This window comes from Betta splendens, chromosome 8, assembly GCF_900634795.4.
Source record: "Betta splendens chromosome 8, fBetSpl5.4, whole genome shotgun sequence".
Classification (NCBI taxonomy): domain Eukaryota; kingdom Metazoa; phylum Chordata; class Actinopteri; order Anabantiformes; family Osphronemidae; genus Betta; species Betta splendens.
The window spans coordinates 10037189-10058565 of NC_040888.2; the positions used below are offsets into that span (position 1 = coordinate 10037189).

At 53.2% G+C, this 21377-nt stretch overlaps 3 protein-coding genes across 4 annotated transcripts; 2 read left to right on the forward strand and 1 right to left on the reverse strand.

The window, feature by feature from the left end:
* The first annotated feature begins 981 nt into the window (after positions 1-981).
* Positions 982-4462, forward strand: p3h4 (prolyl 3-hydroxylase family member 4 (inactive)). Of its 2 annotated transcripts, none has more exons than XR_003786560.3 (7): positions 982-1568; positions 2212-2361; positions 2446-2617; positions 2695-2823; positions 2918-3147; positions 3438-3521; positions 3938-3977. XR_003786560.3 is itself a non-coding variant. In XM_029157920.3 (7 exons), exons 1-7 carry the CDS (start codon positions 1125-1127, stop codon positions 4085-4087), a joined length of 1275 nt encoding a protein of 424 aa, XP_029013753.1. In that variant the 5' UTR covers positions 989-1124; the 3' UTR covers positions 4088-4462. The 2 variants fall into 2 exon arrangements, 1 of the variants encoding a protein (XP_029013753.1); XM_029157920.3 differs by having other exon boundaries at positions 989-1568; positions 2918-3063; positions 3938-4462.
* A 1876-nt stretch (positions 4463-6338) lies between these two features.
* LOC114859867 (disintegrin and metalloproteinase domain-containing protein 11-like) lies at positions 6339-17280 on the reverse strand. Its single transcript, XM_029157919.3, is given in 28 exon segments — positions 6339-6454; positions 6607-6624; positions 7451-7541; positions 8255-8366; positions 8444-8612; positions 8684-8803; positions 8889-8994; positions 9067-9130; positions 9204-9254; positions 9328-9408; positions 9490-9582; positions 9785-9856; positions 9974-10073; positions 10471-10522; positions 10935-11025; positions 11100-11184; positions 11262-11428; positions 11646-11717; positions 11840-12021; positions 12230-12290; positions 12364-12427; positions 12513-12595; positions 13699-13765; positions 14021-14097; positions 15700-15893; positions 16529-16604; positions 16607-16681; positions 16683-17280. Coding segments are annotated over 28 exon segments (2493 nt in total). The 5' UTR covers positions 16737-17280; the 3' UTR covers positions 6339-6438.
* Positions 17281-18704: 1424 nt separating this feature from the next.
* Positions 18705-20888, forward strand: 42sp43 (P43 5S RNA-binding protein). Its single transcript, XM_029157924.2, has 8 exons — positions 18705-18880; positions 18977-19077; positions 19147-19243; positions 19369-19457; positions 19631-19704; positions 19863-19943; positions 20040-20269; positions 20355-20888. The coding sequence occupies exons 1-8, from the start codon at positions 18758-18760 to the stop codon at positions 20676-20678; spliced, it is 1119 nt and encodes a 372-aa protein (XP_029013757.1). The 5' UTR covers positions 18705-18757; the 3' UTR covers positions 20679-20888.
* The last annotated feature ends 489 nt before the right edge of the window (positions 20889-21377 follow it).

The following is a 21377-nucleotide window of genomic DNA, read 5'->3' on the forward strand; positions in this document are numbered from 1 at the left end:
TATTTTGAAAATGACAGTTCAGCTGAGGTGGTTTTGCAACCAAAAAAAAACCGTCTTCATGTGGCGTCATGTCTGATCTTTCTGGTTTTATTTTGAAACGTCTCACTGCTCACTGTGCCACTGATCACTGCGCCACCTGGTGGATCGATGCTCCGTTGCAGCAGGCTTCTCGGGAGAGTAAAGGGGCTTTAACGAGGGAGCTACGTATCAACCACGTCGGACTGAGGCTTACACGTCATCCAGGCCTAGTGAGACCCTGCTTGAAGTTTGCTGAAACCACGCGTCAGTCATAGCAGCGGTTCTAGGCTGCTCCATCTGAATGACCCTGGAAAATGCTGAGGAAAATCCTCCTGCCTTTATAAAACTATGACGCCTCTGTCAAGCAAGACACCATTTATTCCGGAAGTGTGATGAACTCTCTTCAAGATAAGAGCTGTATTTTTTAGATTAAAGATGTTTACCCAGTTTCCGCCAATTTGATTTGAAAATTAGCAGAACAAGTAGTTTTATGATCACTATCTGCAACCACACAATTTTAGTTCAGGTGCTTTATACCATTATTGCACTGAGATTTCTGGATCCTCACACTCCCCTGGTCTAAGTCCAGCTGAGCACCTATAGGACATTATGTATTGCCCCTGGGAGCCCACTGATGCCCTTCCACCTCAGGACGTGGGGTGGGGAACAAGCTCAGGCGTGTTGGCAGCACATACAGCCCAACACGTCTAAGCCTGAACTTCTTAGCTGCATTAGGCTGCTGTGATGGAATGAAAGAAACCTGGATGGTGAATCCATGAATCATGATGAAGTATTATTATTCATTTTGAAAACGTTTTAATATTGTTATACTATTATATATACTTGTGTTGACATGAATGAATTTGTCATCAATCTGACAGTAAACGCTCCCTGACTACTGTATGTCATTCAGTTCAGCGTAACGCACTTTGAGGCTTTTATTGTGAAAGGCCAACGGAGACGTCTTGGCGTTGCGCGTCCAGCTCGACGCGGCGCCTGCAGGCTACGTGCGGGCTGACATGAGCGGGCTTTGGTGACGGAAAAAAGTTCGGTGCTGTGTTCTAAACACGAGCAGCCTCCCGCTGGAGCCGGTGGAGGTGGCGACGATGCTGCCGCGCAGTGTGTGCCTGCTCCTTCTGCTCCCGGCGCTCCTGGACGCCCAGTACGAGAAGTACAGCTTCAGGAGTTTCCCCCAGCAGGACATCATGCCGCTGGACTCCGCGTACGGCTACGCGATGGAGCAGTACGCGGCGCAGAACTGGAAGGAGAGCGTCAAGTACCTGGAGCTCAGCCTGCGGCTCCGGCGGCTGCTGCGGGACAGCGAGGCGTTCTGCGGCCGCAACTGCAGCGCCGCGAGCCGCGGCGGCGACGACGCCGCGTTCGCCGACGGCAGCCTCCGCGTCATGCGCCACGTCCTGCAGAGAGCCGCGTGCCTCAAGCAGTGCAAGGCGGATTTTCCCGTGTTTAACCTCGCGTACCCTCGACGGGATTTACTAGAAACCTTCGACAGGAGGACCCCGTATCGGTACTTACAGTACGCGTACTACCAGGTGAGGCCCTTTGGGTAGAAAAACCCTAACGCAGCCAACACTGAGGCGTAAAAGCGGCGGTAACGTTTAATGACATGCAACGATCGTAAAGTTTTCACGGTGAACGTTGTAATTGCTTTTTGCGTGACTCGGACCGTTCGGCTGTTTTTACCAGTAGTTTGCGCAAAGTTCGCAGTTTCCTCGGTTTGGTCCAAAAGAGGACTTCCACTCGGCAGGACGTGGAGCGCGGATTCCCCGCTGCTTTGTTGCGCCCTCCTACCGATCAGGTTGAGCGTGTGCCACGTCTCTTCCCCTGAAACAACCCCCTCATTCTTCTGCCGGACGCAGTGGGAACTGGGGCTGATTTTACTGATTTTTAGTAGCGATTTTACTTTAGACAAAATCAGATTTTAGTCTTGGACATCTGCGCAACGGTCCACGTATTATTTGGTTACTGATCATATTTGTATTTTGACGTGAGTCCGTGCAGATAAGTGGGCGTCACGCCCCTCTGCTTCAGCAGGTATTTATTTACATGTATCTGTCACAGTCCTGTATATACTGACCTGATGACCTATACCGTTAGTTTGAGCAGTGACCATGGTAATAATCCGTTATTTCTGTTAGACTGGCAACCCTATTAACGCTGCCCGTTCCTTCCCAGCTAAACAACGTGGAGAAGGCTGTGGCAGCGGCTCACACCTTCCTGAAGAAGAACCCGAAGGACCCTCACTTAACCAAGAACATGAACTACTACAAGACGCTGTTTGACGTGGAGGAGTACCTGGTGGACCACGAGGAGCAGCCGTACGAGGTCTGGGGCTGAGGGCGTTTAGGCGGCGCCGGTCCGTCCGGTCTACTTTTGCGGTATCTGACCGCGTGTGTGTGTGTCGTTCAGAGCGTGTTCCTGAAGAGCGTGACGCTCTACAACAGCGGGGACTTCAGCGGCAGTGCCCGGCACATGGAGCAGGCCATCGCGCAGTACTTCGACGTGTACGACCTCTGCTTGTCCGGCTGCGAGGGCTCCTATGAGATCCTGGAGTTCAAAGACTTCTACCCCACGCTGGCAGGTGAGCGGAGCGCGCGCGACACGCGAACGAGCTCGACTCGGGCCTGATTCCCCCGCCTCCTCCGCCTCCTCCCGCAGATCTCTACGCGGACGTGCTGCGGTGCCAGGTCGGCTGCGAGGATCAGCTGACGCCCAGCGTCGGCGGCTTCGTCGTGGAGAAGTTCGTCGCCACCATGTACCACTACCTGCAGTTCTCCTACTACAAACGTACGCGCCACGCGGGGACGCTTAAAAAAAAAAAACAATAAAAAAAATCAATCATCGCGGTGCGTTTGCGTAACGTGCGCCGTGTGCTCCACAGTGAACGACGTGAAGAACGCCGCGCCGTGCGCTGCCAGCTACATGCTGTTCGACCCCCAGGACCAGGTGATGCAGCAGAACGTGGCCTACTACCGCTTCTACCGGGAGCAGTGGGGCCTCCGGGACGGCGACTTCCAGCCCCGCGCCGTGAGTCAGCGCCTCCGATCCGCCTCTTTGGTGGTTGGAGCAGTTTAAAGGCAGCAGACTTTACAGCACAGTAGTAAAACTATGGTACGGAGCGGTTTTGGCGTGAACATTAACACGATCTCAGGGTGGCAATTAGAGACGCGCACGAGTCGAGGCAGACTTGTTATTGTGGCGGTAGTTGTAGTTCACCAGCTTTGGACCGGCGCGTAAAAGCGCGTGTCGGCTGAAGCGCCCCCAGATTCACACACTTTAAGACTTTTACAGGAAAAACCAAAGGACAAGAGGCCAAACGCGGCTGCTCCGGAACATCTGGTTTGCTCACGACTCCATGTCGCAGGTCAACGCGAGCGCTGACGTCACCTTTTGTGTTTCAGGAGGCGCGGAGGTATTTCACCCAGACGACCAAACAGAAGGAGATGCTGGAGTTCGCGATGAACTACCTGCAAACGGACGACGAGGTGAGCTAGCAGTTTTTTTTTAGTCAGATTAAAATCTTGTAAAGTTGACTTGCAGAATAAACACAAGCTGCGTTTGGAGCCGTGGCTTGAAGTGTGTAGGAAACGGGCTCAGAGGATGAAAGGGAGGAGGAGGAGGGTGGAAGGACAGCGGAGATGGAGGGGGAGGGTCTACCGGCAGCGTGTGGTATGTGGCTGCGAGGTGTTGGCTGCTGAGGCTGTGCCGCATGAATGTGACTGAGGTCGGCCCCTCCCGGCCCCACGCACCGCCTGGACCCGAGAGAGAGAGAGTGCGAATTACATGGTGCACGTGTGACAGATTTACAGACACAGGAAGGAAGAAGAATGTTCAAATGTTGCCAGATTGGGTAAAAGTGAGAGAGCAGCTCGACTCACAGGACTTTGCTGTGACTTTTCAGGACGTGATCAGTGCAGAGGATTTGTCCAGCTCCCGCCCCGAGCATCCGGACGCGGAGTTCGAGGGGATGGGCGACTACGAGGAGTCCTTCCTGGCCGAGTGGTGGCAGGAGCCCAAGTCCAAGTGGGACACGGGAGAGGTGGCGGATTGAGCGCCGCCCCCTCGCACCGCGAGCAGAAGCCTCGTGCTCCGTCCGGTCCCGCGTCTCGCGACAGCACAGCCAGGACGGACAGACGCACCGGTGACCCCGAAAAGCTCCGACGTCCAGACTGAAGGACGGAGGCACAAACTGACAAACTGATCCGTCGCGCTGAAAGAGATCGGAGATCATCGCGTTGTGTTCCGGCTGTCGTTACCAAAACGTTTTATTTAAGAGCTCCTCTGTTTTATTTACCGTCGACTACATGTCGACCACAGACTGGGCTGTTGTTAAAATGGTTTTCTGTTAATTAAAATAATATTTTGTTATATTTATATTTTTTTCTAACTTCAAATCAGAAAAAAACAATAAACAATCAGAACGTCAGGGGGCGCTGCAACCTATTTGATCACATTTATGACAAATTTTGAAATAATAGTTTGGTTTCTGACACTGTCACTGTTTAAAAAAATATTTGTGCATATAATTTAATAATTTGCTGAAGAAAAGACTCATTGTGTAAAACTAACACGTAGAGACCATACAAACATAGTGGAATGTGACAGTCCCAAGTTCATATTTTAGTATTTTATTCTCTCTTCGTTTCCATCTTTATGCCTTAGGTCGCTTCTTTATCTTAGTTCATCAAACACTGGGCGTGATACAGCTCCTGTTCTTTTTTCCTTTAACTTTAAATGATCAGATCCTGTTTCACGCCACCTCTGTACTGTGACAGTAACAATAGTGCATCCGCTGTAGTGCAAAGCCCAAATGAACCAAACTGACCTCACACACACACACACACACACACACACACACACACACACACACAGGATCAGACAAGCTGCCACTTGGACCCCAGGCTAGATCTCTTTAATCTCATGTACATCGGGATTATTATAAAGGCTCCTATCAACAAATATACAAAACGTGACGACATTTCAGATACTGGAATGATAAGACACGCTGAGGCGGCCTCGCCACATTCAGAGATGCGTGGACAGTGTGGACTTCAGGAGAGGTCGGTAGATGCAGGTGGTGTTGGAGTCACGTCTCCACACGGTTGCCAGAACGGACAAAACTCAGTATTTTGACACAGCTTCAAATAAACCTTCATCCAGTGTATTTAACATTCAGTACATCCTGCACATATTCATATTTACAAACAGGTGTGCTGCAGTTGGCTAGTGCTCATTGTCTGTAGACGCTTCAATAATGTGCTGCCTCCGCGGTGCAACGTCTGTAGCGACAGTTTGTAGAAAGAGGTCCTTAGGAGGTAAAAACTGGCTGGAGGGTCGGGATGGACAGTGTCTGGACCGGAACCAGCCCCAACACCGCTGTAAACGCGCCTACATTCTGTCTGGTAGAAACCTCGGGCACTCGGACATTCACTCACGCAGCCGGCGCACAGATTAAACCGCCGACGCTTATACAAACTTTGGGCCTAAAAGTGGTGAACGCACACACACACACATGCGCGCACACACACACGCAGACAGATATTGTGGAATGTACGTTGGTTGATCTGTGATTAAATACACAAAGTTACGGTCTCTGCTGCTTCAAAGTTCAGTGTTTGAAAATGATCCCGAAACCAAAACACCCAGTTTCCTTCTGTGTGTGTTTTTGTACCTGAAATCTTGTGTGTGCGTGTGGGGGGTGACGGACGCCTCAAGGTAACAAGAGGTGACGATGAACAGATTGTACAATCTTCAGTCCCTCCTCAGTCGGTCTTTGGAAAACATGCTAGCAACAGCGAACGGAGAGTTTCTCGTCAGCTGTGTCCGTGTTGCAGAACTCGAACGCATCGCTGTCCCCTGTGAGGTGCTCCCAGACGAGGCCTGGTGCTGGAGGGACCGGGCCCCACACAATAAGGAGCTGTGACAGGAGCCAGGTCAGAGTGTGTGCAGCCTCAGGCGTTGGAAAGACGTCATGTGATAAATTGGTCCGTCGTTGTTATGTTCTGTGTCAAAGATTGTCCAAAACGCGAGGAGAGGAGGCTCACAGACGCCGCAGCATCCAGACTGCAGGAAGACCCCCGGCCCCCCGCGGGGGGGGGCCACCTGCTCGCTCTAGGTGTGGCCCGGACCAGATCCTCAGACACCTGCTGGCAGCAGCCGCAACAACAGGTGGGGTGAGAGGAGCTCCACGTGTCCAGAGGAGGACGGAGGACGGACGGACGGACGGACGGAACAGGTGTGAGCGTGGAGGAAAACGCTGGTCGGAAGAAGGTCGGAGAGATTTTGGAATGGGAGTGGAAGACTTGTTTTTTTTTTGTTGTTTTTTTAGTTCCCCTCTTCTCCGATGTGGAAACGACACAGTGTGAGGAGGAAGACAAGACAAAGAGACAGAGAGAGGAGGTCTTATCCTCCACCAGATCTGAAAGAAGTGGAAAACGGAGGTCAGTAACAGCCGTAAGAAAACAGACACGTGATGAGGGGAATGGAATGACATGGTGATGGTTCTCTGAGGAACCATCAGCCGGTGGATGAAGCATACGTGCTTTCATGACATCGGCTACAATGTTATACCTTCCTCTTCGAATGTTCCTGCATCCAGTGAGCAGAGAGAGAGAAAAGACAGCAAGTTAAGACGTGTGGAAAATCAACTAATTCACCAGCTTATTCGCATTAAGCTGTAAAATGAGCATTAACGTTACAGCAGCAGAAAAACAGGTTTTAACTGTTAATGAGCAGAAAGCATGACGCTAACTCGATTTTGTTTGTCAGGCTAAACCTGGCATCGCATGCAGCGGCTCCAAAGCCCATGAGGTCCCACAGGGCCCCGCACCACACTGGCACCTCCACAATAAAAGCCTGGTCTGACCAGCAGGAGGAAGCGTCATGCACACGTGCAGAGACGTCGGCGCGTCAGCGTTTCGTTCAACCGGGGGGACAGTAGCACAGCAGGTAGGTCAGAGCTTAAGCAGCGGACAATAGCCAGCATGCACGGGTGGAACGGTGCAGGAGAAGCACTGCAGCGACGGCGTTTGGGGTGAGGAGGCGGTCTACGGGAGAAGAACCACAAGGACAAAGTGCCTCTAAGTTAATCAGCTGCAACCGTGAAGTGTTTCACTGCCACGGGGAGACTAAAGGTTTAGGGGGAACCTGCTAATGCTGCAGGGGTGGGGAGGTGGGGGGGGGGCTTTCAGACGTGGCACCAGTGAAGCTGGAGAACTAAGAAGCTCAGTTCTGCCCTATCAGCGCTACTAACATCCATCTGGCCAGGCATCGGCACGGCTCCAGCTAAACAACCCAAGTCCCCTCCCTGGGCCCGGCAGAGGGCATCTGCCTTCGGGGGGGTGAGTGGTGGGGGTGTGGGGGGGGCCTTAAGGTAGAAGCAGACAGGTACACAAAGGCATGCCAGAACTCTTACTTAAATCCCCATCCTGTTCCCCCTAGGACTATAGCTGCCAGGAGAATAGCACCTGCGATGGACCCTATTATGATATTGGTGCCACTGGGACCTGCGCAGAGGAAGGAGGGGGGAGGAAGGGTGCGGAGGAGGAGGAGGAGGAAGGGCAGAAACAAAACAACACCACTAAAAACACAGCATCAACACTGTACTGTACATCAACGACACCAACTAGAGAAAGAGAGAGAGGCAGATGGTGAGATACCTGCAGACAAAGAAGAGATGAAGAGGAGGAGGAGGAAACGAGCACATGGGGTGGAGGTGGGAGAACAGGCGGGTGAGCGAGGGGGGGGGCGACAATCATTAAAAAAAAAACAAAGAGGAGAGAGTGTTTCATTACTTGGCTCTTATTCCCCCTCTCCTGATTTCTGCTGGACAGGGTGAGAGCAGCTGCTCAAAAGCTCTCAGACTGCAAGAAAGTGAGGAAGACACTTACTTACTATGACGTACAGGACTAACACACACACACACACACACACACACACACACACACACACACACACACACACACACACACACACACACACACACACACACACACACACACACACACACACACACACGGCGACGTGCACATATGCTCTAATGGAGGACAGTGTCTGGAAAACACACCCACACGTTCCCAACGAAGAACAACACTGTTCTAAACACGGACGCTGACTTTCTCACTAATCAGGTGAACTGCTGATGATGATGGTGGAGACTATGAGTGGGGGTGAAGGGCAGAAAGAGAGACACGGGGGGGACGTCAGAGCGGCTAGGGACCTTTCTTCTCGGGACCCGTCTGGACCGTGGGCTCGGGGATGGGATCGAACACGCTGCAGTCCTTCCCCGTGTAGTCCCGGTCACAGATGCACTTCACCTCGTTACTGCAGGTCTGCGGCAAAGAGAGAGGAGCAAATGTCAGATTCACCCAATCACCAATCACCGGAGGCCGAGTTGCTGTTTTTTTACCCCATGGTCGGAGCAGATCCGCCCAAAGTTGGACCCAGGACAGGTGCTGAGGTTGAACGCTGCCACGGGGAGGCAGCGCCGGTCCAGACACATCATGTTGGGCCCACAGGGGGTGCCTTCCTCCACGTAGCCCAGATCAGAGCCGTCCTCCAGCAGCGCGTGGCCCCCTCTGGGTGAGAGGACACGGCCTTGACCGCTAGCTTTAGCAACGGTCAAGGCGGCGGAGCGCGGCACACCTACCTGCAGTCCAGGTACTTGTTCTGGTGGTACAGCGTGAAGCTGGTCACCTCCCCCTGCAGGTCTCCGAACTTGGGCTTGGCCGTGACGTTGGCACAGAACAAGAAGCCACACAAGACGTCCCTAAAGCCAGGAGCGCCGGGTCAGAACGCTAACGGCACACACGCTAACGTGCTAACATGCTAACACGCTAACAGCAGACGCTCACTGCTTGTTGCACTGCAGCCAGCCCTGGCCCTCGGGCCCCGGGCCGCAGTTGCCTTTGTCCGTGCCCTCGGCGTTCAGCTTCTCGTAGCAGAATCTGTCCGCTGAATCTGGAAAAGGGTTGTTTCATCACTAACTACAAGAGCAGCAACATTAAAGCCACACAGTGTGTTCATACGTACTGTAGCCCCACAGGCCCCGGCACTGTCCGTCACGAGTCCTGCACCGGCCCCCGTAGCATCGGCCCTGAATGGAGCATCCACCACAGTCAAGTGTGTGTGTGTGTGTGTGTGTGTGTGTGTGTGTGTGTGTGCCTTACCTGACTGCTGTCGCACATGTAGCCGTCCAGCTTGTGAACATTATGAGGGCACTGCAAACGAAGCACACTGATGTCACCGCGGGACGCGCCGCTTGCTTTTGTTACATGCCGTTCACGACTCTACCTGGCTGGAGTCTCCGGTGCAGGTCTCCGGGATGTCGCAGTCGTTGACGGCGTCGCGGCACACGGCGCCCCTCAGCTGGTACTGCAACACAGGGACGGGAGGGAGGCGTCAGAGGCTGAAGGGGGGGGGGGGTTCTGGTAGCACTCCGCGGGGGGCACTCACCTTGCAGCCGCTGCAGCAGAGGCCGTTGCTGCACATGGCATCGTGGGTCAGCGTGCACTTCTTACAGCAGGCGCCTCCGCTGCGTGCACACTCCTGAAGAGAAGAAGAAGAAGAAGAAGAAGAAGAAGAAGAAGAAGAAGAAGAAGAAGAAGAAGAAGAAGAAGAAGAAGAAGAAGAAGAAGAAGAAGAAGAAGAAGAAGAAGAAGAAGAAGAAGAAGAAGAAGAAGAAGGAGGAGAAGGAGGCGCCTGTGGAGGCTGCACCGGCGCATGGCGTCCAGCTACAGCAGCTACTCACCACCTGGGAGCCACAGTCACACTCCTCCCCTGGCTCCACGAAGCCATTCCCACACTCTGGGGGGTCCAACAGCTGCAAGAGGGGCAAAAGTAGTCAAAAGTAGGAAGACTTAGAGATACTGTAAATAATTTATTGGTTGAGAAACAGCCGCTCCTGTCAGCACATCCTACAGTCCCACATGTCCCTCACCTTGCTGGGCTTGTTGAAGAGGCAGCTCCCGCCCCCCTGGAGCAAGAACTGGACGTACTCGTCAACACTGCAGCGAGAAAACTTTCTGGGCAGATAGTATCTGTGTTCACACACACACACACACACACACACACACACACACACACACACACACACACACACACACACACACACACACACACACACACGAGCAGACAATGACAAATGAAATACAATTTAAAAAAAAACACAGGACAATGCTCTTCAGTCAGGAAGAAATGCCAGATCCACTGTGGGTGTCAGCGGCATCGCTGTGTCACAATCTGACAGAAATGTTACCATCTGTAGTAAGATATCACTGAAACCAATAACTTAAATCTGCATCGTTCCATCTGGTGAAGAAAGCAGATCCGCATTAGTCGCATAGTAAACGCGTCTACTGTAGATTATCCCTGAGGTGCTCCACCACATCAAAGCATTATCTTATATTCATGTTGTAGTGATCTGATGCCTTTTACCCTGTGTCCTCCATGATGCAGCCCAGCCAGGCGTCGGGGCACCTGCAGTCTCCTGTGTGGAGGAACAGAGGCAGAATGAGTGACCTGAACACATCGGGGGAAGCAAACAGCGCGGTGACCACGTGATGCTGCAGGAGGTCCTGAAGCCCAGACTGATGCTGGACGAAGATGGAAGCCTGTGAACGGACCTGCTGCCGTGGCGACGGGCGTACCGGCCCTTTAAGTGTCCACTGAGCTCTGCTGCTGAAAAATGGACCTGACGCCTCTCCAGCTCGCGGAGCCCATTTTATCAGCGGCAGCACCGGACGCCGGTGAGTAATGACCCTAGCGAAGCAGAGAACTGCTGGACAAGACGCCCCGATTGCCTTCCCCCCCTCCTCCCCCTTCCTCCCTACTCCTCCCTCCCTCCTTGTGTGCACAGGCCCAATAACAGTCAGCCTTCAGGACGCTCCGTGTTTTCTCACCGGCCGAGTTGCGCGCGTTGTTCCACCTCATCCCAATGTTCTGGCCGAGGCTCTGACACAGAGTGACGGCCATGGCGCCGACGTTGCCGAACTGAAAGGAACAGAACACGGGAGCGTGAGAAGAGAATAGGTTTGTTGAGTAAAGTTTGGTCAGACACGCCTCACCTCGTTGATGCCCCCTCCCCTCGTCAGCGAGCACACCCCCCCTGTGTAGGCCGTCCCACTGCGGCTGCTGTGAAACGTGCGGCCTCTGATGAGACGAAAGGCAGAAAGTCGTGAGTTCCCGATATTCCGACTGGACCTGAACACAACACGTGCTTGTCTTACGAGAAAAGCTGGACGACGTCGCTCGTCTCTTTGATATTGTCCCTCCTGTACTTCATGAAGTTCTGCAGCGTCACCAACGGGTCCTCCACCACGGGCATCATGTTTTTGGAGGTCCAGGTTTCCATGGCAACCAGCACGATTCTCGTGTTGAGCTGTTCCTTGTAGATCTGGGAACCGGAGACGAGACGTTGTCAGTTTACACCTGTGCCGCGAACGTTCCGTACACGCGAAGCCGAGAACTATCCAACACACACACACACACACACACACACACACACACACACACACACACACACACACACACACACACACACACACACACACACACACACACACACTTGACAGGTGGCGTGCACAGAGTTCATGAGTAGGAGGAGATCTCACCGCATCTGCCATGTTGACCACTGCTTTGGCAAAGTTCTTGGTTTGGCTGCTTGAGAGACGCAGCTGTACAAACTGCAGAGAGACACAAACACGCAGATGGTGAGACGCCGACATCTACATGAATAAACTCGTCAACATCAGTACGAGCCAAGCGTTCCGGTCGCGTTATCTGCGATACAGGGCTCTGGACTCACCATGTCGTGGTCATTGACCACCATCAGCTCAATGTATTTGGTCTCCGTCTGCACGGAGGGCTTGCGAACGAAGCGTTTGGAGCGGCGCAGAACCTGCTGGTCCCGCGGTCGGCCCGGGGTCCAGTCACCGCCGGCGCCGCCGGCACCTCCTCTGCTCTCCCACCCACTGTCCTCTGTACAGTCTGGACACACAGAAGCAGAGCTGCGGGCAGTTACAGCAATATGACTGATTTCAGGTCAGTCAATCAATTTAAGTGAATGAATGAAGTCACAGGATGAAAAGTCAAGTTGTGACTGAATGAACTACTACTACTACTTATATTCTATCCAGTTCTGTTTGTTGTCTATTACTGGTTCCTACAGTCGCTGATGCTTTAAATGCGCCTGTACCTGGACAGTGTTGGGGAAGTCTGACATCAGGCATCCTGTGGATTAAGTGGGCGCCGTCACCCTGTCACAGAACACACCCAGAGTTAACACGCCGCCGCCTCCCCTCCATCACACCACCACGATCCACCACTCACCTGGCTGCTGCCGTTGTGAATGGGCTCGATCCCATAGGAGAAGACGCCATCGGAGAACATGCCGCTGAGAGAAAAAACCAACGAAGAAGACGGTGAGACGCGGAATGCCCAGAAACGTTACGAGCAAAGGGTTCGGGCGCGAGCCTCACCACAGGCCGTGGCAGGTGGAGACGGCTGCCCAGGAGTCCTCCAGGCCTCTCAGCCGCCCCTGGTAGTAGCAGTGTTCTCCTCCCTGTGGACACAGCACATCAGGCTCCTCAAACAGCCTTCAGGCCTTCATGCGTGACTGGGCTCTGTGTCAGCACGGACGGAAGCAACCACTCAACCTGCTCACGCGCCCCCTCCCTGACCCACTTGTGTCCCGCGTTGGCCCCAGAGGCTCATGGAAATGTGTCACAGTGCTAGATGTGAGGCCTGAACCTGCACCTCGACGTCTGCTGCCACGAGGGGCTCCGCGGCTCCACGGGGCCATGGAGCTCCACCCAGCTGAGCCACAATCTGGTCTGACTGCAGGTCTCCATCCCTGGCCCTGCAGGCCTCCTCTCACCCACACCATCCTGGAAGCATGCCCCCCCCCCCAACATCCCCACACTCCCCCTTTTCCTTCCTGCTTATCTCGGCCTTCCTTCATTCTCTTCGCTGCCAAGAACTTAATGACACCGCTGAGCTAAGTGGTTGCTATGGAAACGGGCTCCCGATTGGCCGGCAGGACTGAGGGAAGAGTTTGGAATGATTGTGGGCGGGGACGTGATGTGGTGGCTGGATGCCGGGGGGCTCTGTGCATTTGTAGAATATAAAAAAGAACCATTAGCTGTTCCCGCTGGTCGACAGAATGTAGCGACAACCCTTTCAAGACGCCAGCGTGGACTGAGGACGTACGCAACCCTCACGGCTTCACGCAGCCCAGTTCTTCCCAGAGCACAGTCGTGTGCGTTCCTTAAATAGACGACGCAGGAAGTGCAGATCAAACCTCAGACACTTCAATAGAAGATCAGCCTTCGAGGATGAAACGCACGCCAGAATCCGTTTAAACTTCTATCAAATCCTGTACATCTGCATCAGGTGACGTTAGAACGTGAAGCAGGGTCACGTGAGCCACTGCTTCTCACCTACATACACTAGAACGGCTCCAACGGCTGAGATCCTCACACCCTCGCTCTGGTCATCTCATTAATATGCTGCTGTCTATGTGTTAAAGACAAGTTGAGGGACCGAAAGCTGTCAAACACGCACGCACACACACACACACACACACACACACACACACACACACACACACACACACACACACACACACACACACACACACACACACACTCACACACACACACTTACCACAGACTGCCGTGGTCTGCTGTCCTGGTTAAAGTGCCGCTCCACATATTCTGACGACAGGAGGTGACTGCAAAGACAGCGAGAATATTTTAACAGGATTGGTGTCAATACAAACGCTTTGATCAGGGAGAGCTTCCACTCCAGTGCGTTGCAGAAACACATCAACGCGTGGCGTTAATAAAATCAGGAGCACACGTCGCCACATTGATATTCCCCATCTTGTGGTGGAACATAATAGAGACGCTAAGTGGGGAAATGCTAATGAGGACAGCTGCAGTGAGCGAGGGGCACCCGCTGACACGGGGGCGGAGGAAATACTGACTGGTTCAGCTCCAGGTCCAGGATGAAGGTCTGTCCGAAGGCCTCCACTCGGAAGATGCTCTGCGCCAAGTGAATGGGCTGAAACGCAGACAGGACAGAAGACAGAGGAGGTTGAATTAAAGCAGAGCAAAACAAGTGTGGTGGGAATTGGACAAACTCCCATGAATAATGCAACACAATCAATAGTGTGAAGGCTCTAAAAGTCTCCATTGATTGACATTGGCTGCTTCCGTTCAGGCAGACGTGGCTGACGGACGGCGCCCTGGTCCAATCCGCGTTGGGCTGTGGTACCAGGCAGCGCCTCGACGGGCATCTGCCAGAGCTGCGGAGGTGAGGAGAGAAATCTCACTGCAGACGACACAGCGCGCCTCCGACGGAGCCGGCGGAGCTTTGATCTCAGTCTGGAGAAGCAGGGCTGCAGTGAATCACCGGGCTTCCACCAGCAAATGCATGGCTCTGCAGGAACCGCTCCCTCCTGGCAGGAAGCAGACGGGTGGACGGAAAGCGCCACACAACGCACAGAAAGCTCCACTTCAACTGTGTTTCACTAAACTGACAGAAAAAACTCACTAAAGCTTCTTTTAGCTCATCCTCTGAGGACCGTTTTCTTATTTCAGCCGCCAAATCACACATATGATACTTTGCTGCTACACGTCTGTCAATCAGTCTCGGTTAAAAGATGCAAAAACATTCATCTCATTAGTTGCACGTCCCTTTTGCACTGAAGGAAATTTTAACTCAACCAAAAGAGGTGAAAGAACCAAATTAGTGGTAAAAACGCTGCCTTGTCTATTTTCAGCGCAGCGTGATGCGACAGAAAAGAAAGGAAAGTTCAGCTCCTCCCGCTGCTTCTAAATTTATCACGCACCTCGTTCCGAGTGTTGTAAATATTAGAGAACGCACAACAACTAAAACAAGGGCCTCTGAAACCTCAGCGCTTTGAACAGACTGACGCTGATGAGAACTCATCAGGATCTTGTTGATGAACAGACGACTACGTTCGTCTTCGCTGCAGCTTCATTCGGTTTAAGTACCTGAAGTACTGTGGTACACGATGTCAGTGACAGATGACGGAGCCGGGCCGGGCCCGGGAGAACTCCAGCCTCCAGCACCATGCAGCACCGCTCACACGCCCGTTTCATAATTAATGGGGACATACTTCAGCACGCCACTGAATAATGGAGGAGTTGGGGGCTCAGCACAGCAGCCGGATGATCACATGCCATGGGGGGGGGGGGGGGGGGTGCTTTGTCATGCTGGGGGTGAGGACCATCACAAACACACAGACATTGAAACCAGAAGACCGGAAGGGTTTCGGGTTCAAAACTCGACAGATGTTTGAAAGCAGAGAAGCTTTTGGGACTTTTTGACAAAGGCTCTGACTCTGGGTCAGAACCACACAGAGTGCCCGGTCACTCTGGGTCAGAACCACACAGAGTGCCCGACAGGAACGACGCCGGGAAACTGGAGATTCCCACAACGTCGGCCACAAACACACACGTCCCAGAGTGAAACGCCCAAAATCAAGCTGAAGGCTTGAAATTGCACAGGAAAACATTAATCTACACCCACAGCCCCGACGTCCCCAGGAGCAGCATTAGAGGGCTGAGGATCCACCATCACAAGGTGTGCGAGCGTGAGGATAAACACAGCTGGAGGCGGATGCTGCCTGACACTCACGGAGGCTTCGCCGGTGCCGTTCTTCACCCTGGTGTCCAGGTAGTCGTGGGCCGTCTCCTCCTCCGACTCGATCTGCTGCAGCAGCCGCCGCGGCCGCGTGACCTCCGCGGCGGCGCCGGTCCCGCTGTCCGGCCGCCCCGCTGGGTTCAACCAGTCCCACGCGTCTCCATCCCGCGCCGGGCGTCCGTCCGCACCTGCGGGGGGGAGGGGGGGAGGTCAGTGAGGCTCGGTGGAGAGATGGGGGCTCACCTGAGCGTGCCCCAGTTTAAACTGGTAGCGTCTTATTAGAAATGCATGCAGGTAGTCACACAGTGGGGAGGGTCCAGATTAGTGGTGGGGTGACCCAGTTCAACACATCACCAGGTAATATTTTGCATATAACAGCCTCTTTACTAATGCATCATCAGTGAGGGTCCAGCCTGCAGGCTGCAGGGAGACTGACGCCCATGCAGACGGGAGCACCAGGCCCACGCAGGCTGCAAACACCACCTTTGATTTTTAAATGCCACCATATGCTCCTGGGACCGTCACAGGGTAAAACACCGTCGTTAAAGGTTACGGGCACGCCACTTTGGGCACGCTGTAGGAAATAGGGCTGCGGTGGAAATGTGTTGATGCAGCAAATAACACCCCCCCCTCAACGGGGAGCGCTCTGAGGCCAGGGGACTGCTTGGCACGGAGATCCCGCTATAATAAAAGCTGCCTGAAAAAAGTGCTGCTTCAAGGGGAAAAAATGTGGACGCGAAGGAAGCGACTAGCGCTGAGCTGCGGCTCCAGCCCTCCATCGAATCGACCCCCCCCCCCTCGCGCGCTCTCCTTTCTCTCTTACCTGAGACTGCGAGCCTCTCGCCCACTGCAGCAAAGACCGTGAAGCACCACAGCGCCAGCATGATCTTCACATATTCTCCCGGATCACACCATGGAGGGAGCCGCAGGGTGTCACGAACCCGGGCGACGGAGACGGTGGAAAGGGGAAAAAAAAGAGCGAGCGCGCGGCAGAAATGGTGGCGAGGGTCCAAAGTAAATCTGCTAAACATCTGATGCTGCGCGTCCTCCCATCGCTCCCACCCCGTCGGTGTCTGTGGCTCTGCCTCTCAGCTCCAGCCGACGCTGCCACGGACAAATTTCATTTGCATCTCAGGATGAGGAGAAAGGAATCGCAGCTCGGGCGACACATGCCTAGAAACGGATGAGGGTGGAACGGGAGAGTGCGCACCGCGGATACATGGCTCCGCAACGTTGCGCTGGTGCGTATGGATGCGGTCGTGTGTGTGTGTGTGTGTGTGTGTGTGTGTGTGTGTGTGTGTGTGTGTGTGTACGCGAATCTGCGGTATGCGGAAACGAAGGGATGGGAAACGCGAGGAGAAACGCGCTGGGTCTGCGGCGAGGAAGACACGTGGGCTCGTGGTTCCCTCCCTCATCCCACGGAGCCTCCTCCTCCCGTTGCCATGCAGCTCTGCGAAGGGAGAGAGGATGCGACAGCCTGGCCGCCGAAGAGAAGCCATAGGAAGGGTTGTGGATCCCTCCAGCTGCGTGGCGGAGAAAGGCCTCGGCATGAAGAGGATCAGTGCGTCTCTCTCATCACCTACAACCACGTCGAGGTCTTTGCGTGGAGCCCATTCTCAGAAACTCTGTTTCTGTGGTAACCAACTCAAACACTTGAGGATATTTTGGTCACTGATATTTTTATAACACTGTGCTTTTTTTTACACTTATAAATGTGCTGCTGCCGTTATGTGCTGTGAAATGTTTCCTGGTCACTGAAGTTATAAAACTATTTTATCATTATTATTATTATTATTATTATAAGATGATTCCCATACAATATTCTTTGCAATAGTTCTCACTTAAGTGATAAGTGTAATAATAGTGTGAAAAGTTCCAACAACAATTAAATTATTTTATGAATATATTACTGACTGACAACATACCACTATTGCGATATCTTAAAGACAGCCGGCGACATTTACATTACACATTTACACATGTATTTGTGCAGGTATAAGAGCGCAGGCATAAGCTCCTTACTGGTTGTCATGCATGGAGCAGGGAAGATGGAGCTCTGCAGTGCTGTAGTGCCTGTGACCTGCAGGTTTGGCTTCCAGCAGCCATCCCACTAATGGAGGCACATTGTGCACCGACAGCCTCCGCTGAATATTTAATCTGTCCCCTTTGAGTCCAACAAGGAGCGAGAGATAATGGGTAAAGGATGGAGGAGGGAGCAGCAGCGGAGGTGGCGAACATGTGGCCCCGCGTCGCCCCTCCTCCACCCAAACAACTGAAGACTCTGGAGATATTTCAGGTCTTTTAGTTGATCCACCCAAGGTTGGATGGAACTGGGTCCAACATCCCTGTATGATGGATGGACATATGAACAGACTGACTGATTGCAATCTGCATTACACCGTGCCCTCAGACACCTGTCGCTCATGGCCAGCATCACGTTTTTCTACCGTGACTTCCAGCGTGACATCACCTGGTGGTTGTTGTGGCTCATCACTATCCCAGTTAAGGAATTATATTTATCAGACAGAATCCTTTATAACTGAGATCTAAAATGTTTTTTTTATTTGGGATCTTTCATAAATAATTAAATTGTCTATTTTTCTCTTGTCAATTTCTTGTTATTTAATTGATTTAACATTAAAAAAAATCTAAATGCAGCTGGTGTGTAACCCTAGCATGGAGGCGCAGCGCCCTCTGCTGGACAATGTTTGTATTACAGCTACATCTGAACGACCTGGTTTTGTTGTAGTGAGTAATATTTAATATGCAGGAGAGTTTTATTATCAGAGTTTAGCAGCAGTAGCAGCCGCAGCATGCTTTTCCTTCATCCTGCTGTCTTCTTTGTGCCTTTTAGTTGTGCGTAAACCTGTCAGGCCGGTGTTAATAAGCTACGTTAATTAGTTTCACCTTCACTCTCCGGGTGTTGCACGATGTTGAATCAGCGACCGGCCGCTGCCAATTATCTAATTAAGGCTCGTTCAGGGGCTATAAGAGAGCGGCTGGTAAACGCGGCGGCTTCTCCAGGACGTAACTTTGGCGTCATAGGAATAAGATGAACGGTGTGGGCATAGGGAAACCTGCCGCTGGTCGGTTCAGCTGCACCCACGGCGAGTGCGGAGCCACTTTCACCAAGCAGTGGAAACTGAAGGATCACGAGACGGTGCACACCGGGGAGGTAGGACCGGAACCGAACCCGCTTGAGGAACCCTAACGGGTCACGTTGATGCCTTGGCTGCTCCTGGAGGTTTGACCTGCCCGTCTCCCCCCACAGAGGCCCTGGCAGTGCGGGGTCGTGGGCTGTGGCCGCCGCTTCTCTAGGAGATCCGGCCTGAGCCGACACCGGGTTCAACACTCAGGCGTGAAGACGTTTAAGTAAGTCCCTAGAGTCACTTTGTGTTTGTCACCGTGTTAATGACCTGACTCGAACCGTTTATCCTCCAGATGCCAGTTTGTCTCCTGCAGCAAGACGTTCTTCCACGCAGACAAACTGAAGAGACACGTGAGCTACGCCCACGGAGACAAGACCAAGCACTTCAAGGTTGGTCTGAAACTCGGCCACACGGTGGCGCCAAAGCGACGCGTTTCACCAGGCGCCTGGGCCGAGGCTTAAGATGGAAACTAAAACATATTTAACTTCACTCACATGAAGCATCTCCTCCCCAGTGCAAGCATCCCGGCTGCTCCATGACCTTCAGAAAGCGTCGAGGCTTTAAACTGCACCTAAAGGACCACGGCCTCTCTGCCGAGTTCAAGTATGTCTAACACATATTGTAAAATACAGCTGTGGTCCGGTACTGGACGATCTGAAACAGCTGTGACAGCTTTATATTCTGCACAACAGACCTGAGCAGGCGTTGGCAGCGGCACCGTAGGTGTGGCTCTGTGGAGTCGGTTCAAACTGTAACTCTGTCCCTGGGGTCTGTAGGTGTTCAGTGAATCGGTGCAGCGCCTCCTTCGACTCCCACATCGCCCGCAAAGCCCACGAGAAGACGCACGCAGGTGGGTGCGCGTCAGATCTAACGGGTCCTTTTTAATGAGCGCCTGTGCCGTTTATTTTCATATTTCTTAATTCTTGGAAGACAAATGACTCCCTGGGTGTTTGTGTAAGTGGGCCCACGGGGAGCGACGCCTCCTAACGAGGTCACCGGTTTGTGCAGGTTACAGCTGCCCTCGAGCCGACTGCGACGTCCGCGAGCGCACCTGGGGGAGGCTGGAGAAGCACATGGCGCAGCATCCGGGTAACGGCGCTGCAGCCGCAGAACGCACCGCCAGCGTCTAATGGCATCCAGTTAGCTCTATGTGTGTGTGTGTGTGTGTGTGTGTGTGTGTTCCAGCGTCGTTTGCATGCAAAGTGTGCAAGAAGGCGTTCAAGAAAGCGGACGCGCTGCGGCGACACAAGTGGAGCCACGCGTCCCACAAGCCCGTGCTGGTTTGTCCCAGGGAGAACTGCCAGGCCTACTTCTCCACCACCTTCAACCTGGAGCACCACATCCGCAAGGTGCACCTGCAGCTGCTCAAGTACAAGTGCTCCTTCCCCGACTGCCCGCGCACGTTCGCTATGCGGGTACGTGTCGCGTGCGTCCATCGGCCGGTTAATGCGCAGGCGCGCGCCGTTCCCGACCGGCTTCATTGCCGCTTGTGTCCAACAGGAAAGCGTGAGCCGCCACCTGCTCCGCCACGACCCGGGTGTCGCCGCCGTCCGCTCGCACCAGAAACACCGGCGGCCCAAGAAGACGTGGCAGAAGCGCGTGAACGGACACGAGCCGCCGGTGGTGGAGGACAACCTGCAGCGGCTCTTCGCTTTGCGCATGCGCATCTCCAGACGCGCCAAGGTGGAAGCGAACCTCGCCGGCCTCTTCAACGAGCGCAAGATCCCGCACTACGTGGACCCGGAAGTGAACCTGCGGGGCCTGTTCAGCATCAAGCGGCCTCGGGCTGTGGAGGCGCCCGCAGCTCTGCCGCTCACATGTTAAGTGAAGTTATGTTTTTGAGCCGCTTTATTTTATGTATTATTTGGATTCTCGTAGCTCGCAGACTTTAAATCTCAGCTCAAATTGGGTTTAAGTGTAATGTAGCCGGTTTACATTAAAGTGGATTTTAGTTTCTGGCGAATGTTGTTTGAAACATTTTGCTCACTCTTGTTTCTTAACACTTGACCCAATAAAATCCCTTGCGTTCTGGCACCCCACCGAGTTTTTGTTCCGTCTCATTGAACTCCGAGCAGAATAGATGACACTAAATAGCTGCCTTGCTCTGAAGCAGCGTCGGATCTCTTCTGCGGCACTGACATTTGCGAACACGTCGGGGCCCATTAAATATGAACAAAAGGCTGCGCTGAGTAAGAGCTGAGTCACAGCAGAATGTCACTTTGGGGGTGGATGAGTCTCTGCTGTCAAATCTGCTCCGCTGAGGTTGAACTTGCCGTTGATTTTGGCCTAATGCGACCCGCATTAATTCTAAAGGAACGCTTGAGTAATTTGTCTGCGTGGTCCTGTGGGCAGTGGAGCCGCAGCCAGATCCAGGATCAGCGACGATGAATATTAATCCCCAATGGTGCGATTCTGTGCTTTTGGTAAACGGAAGCTCAACCTGAGGTGAAGTACACTGTTTTACCTCAAGTGTCTGAAGCTGAAGTGGAAATAGTGGTTCAGAGGCGGGTTCAGACTGGTTCT

Bases quoted from the DNA above. Each gene is read 5' to 3' on its own strand.
- p3h4 (XM_029157920.3), top strand. From the start codon at position 1,125: ATGCTGCCGCGCAGTGTGTGCCTGCTCCTTCTGCTCCCGGCGCTCCTG. The intron at 2,824-2,917 runs GTACGCGCCACG...TGTGCTCCACAG, and splicing joins GCAGTTCTCCTACTACAAAC to TGAACGACGTGAAGAACGCC. The intron at 3,064-3,437 runs GTGAGTCAGCGC...TTTGTGTTTCAG, and splicing joins GCGACTTCCAGCCCCGCGCC to GAGGCGCGGAGGTATTTCAC.
- 42sp43 (XM_029157924.2), top strand. From the start codon at position 18,758: ATGAACGGTGTGGGCATAGGGAAACCTGCCGCTGGTCGGTTCAGCTGC. The intron at 18,881-18,976 runs GTAGGACCGGAA...CTCCCCCCACAG, and splicing joins AGACGGTGCACACCGGGGAG to AGGCCCTGGCAGTGCGGGGT. The intron at 19,078-19,146 runs GTAAGTCCCTAG...TTTATCCTCCAG, and splicing joins TCAGGCGTGAAGACGTTTAA to ATGCCAGTTTGTCTCCTGCA.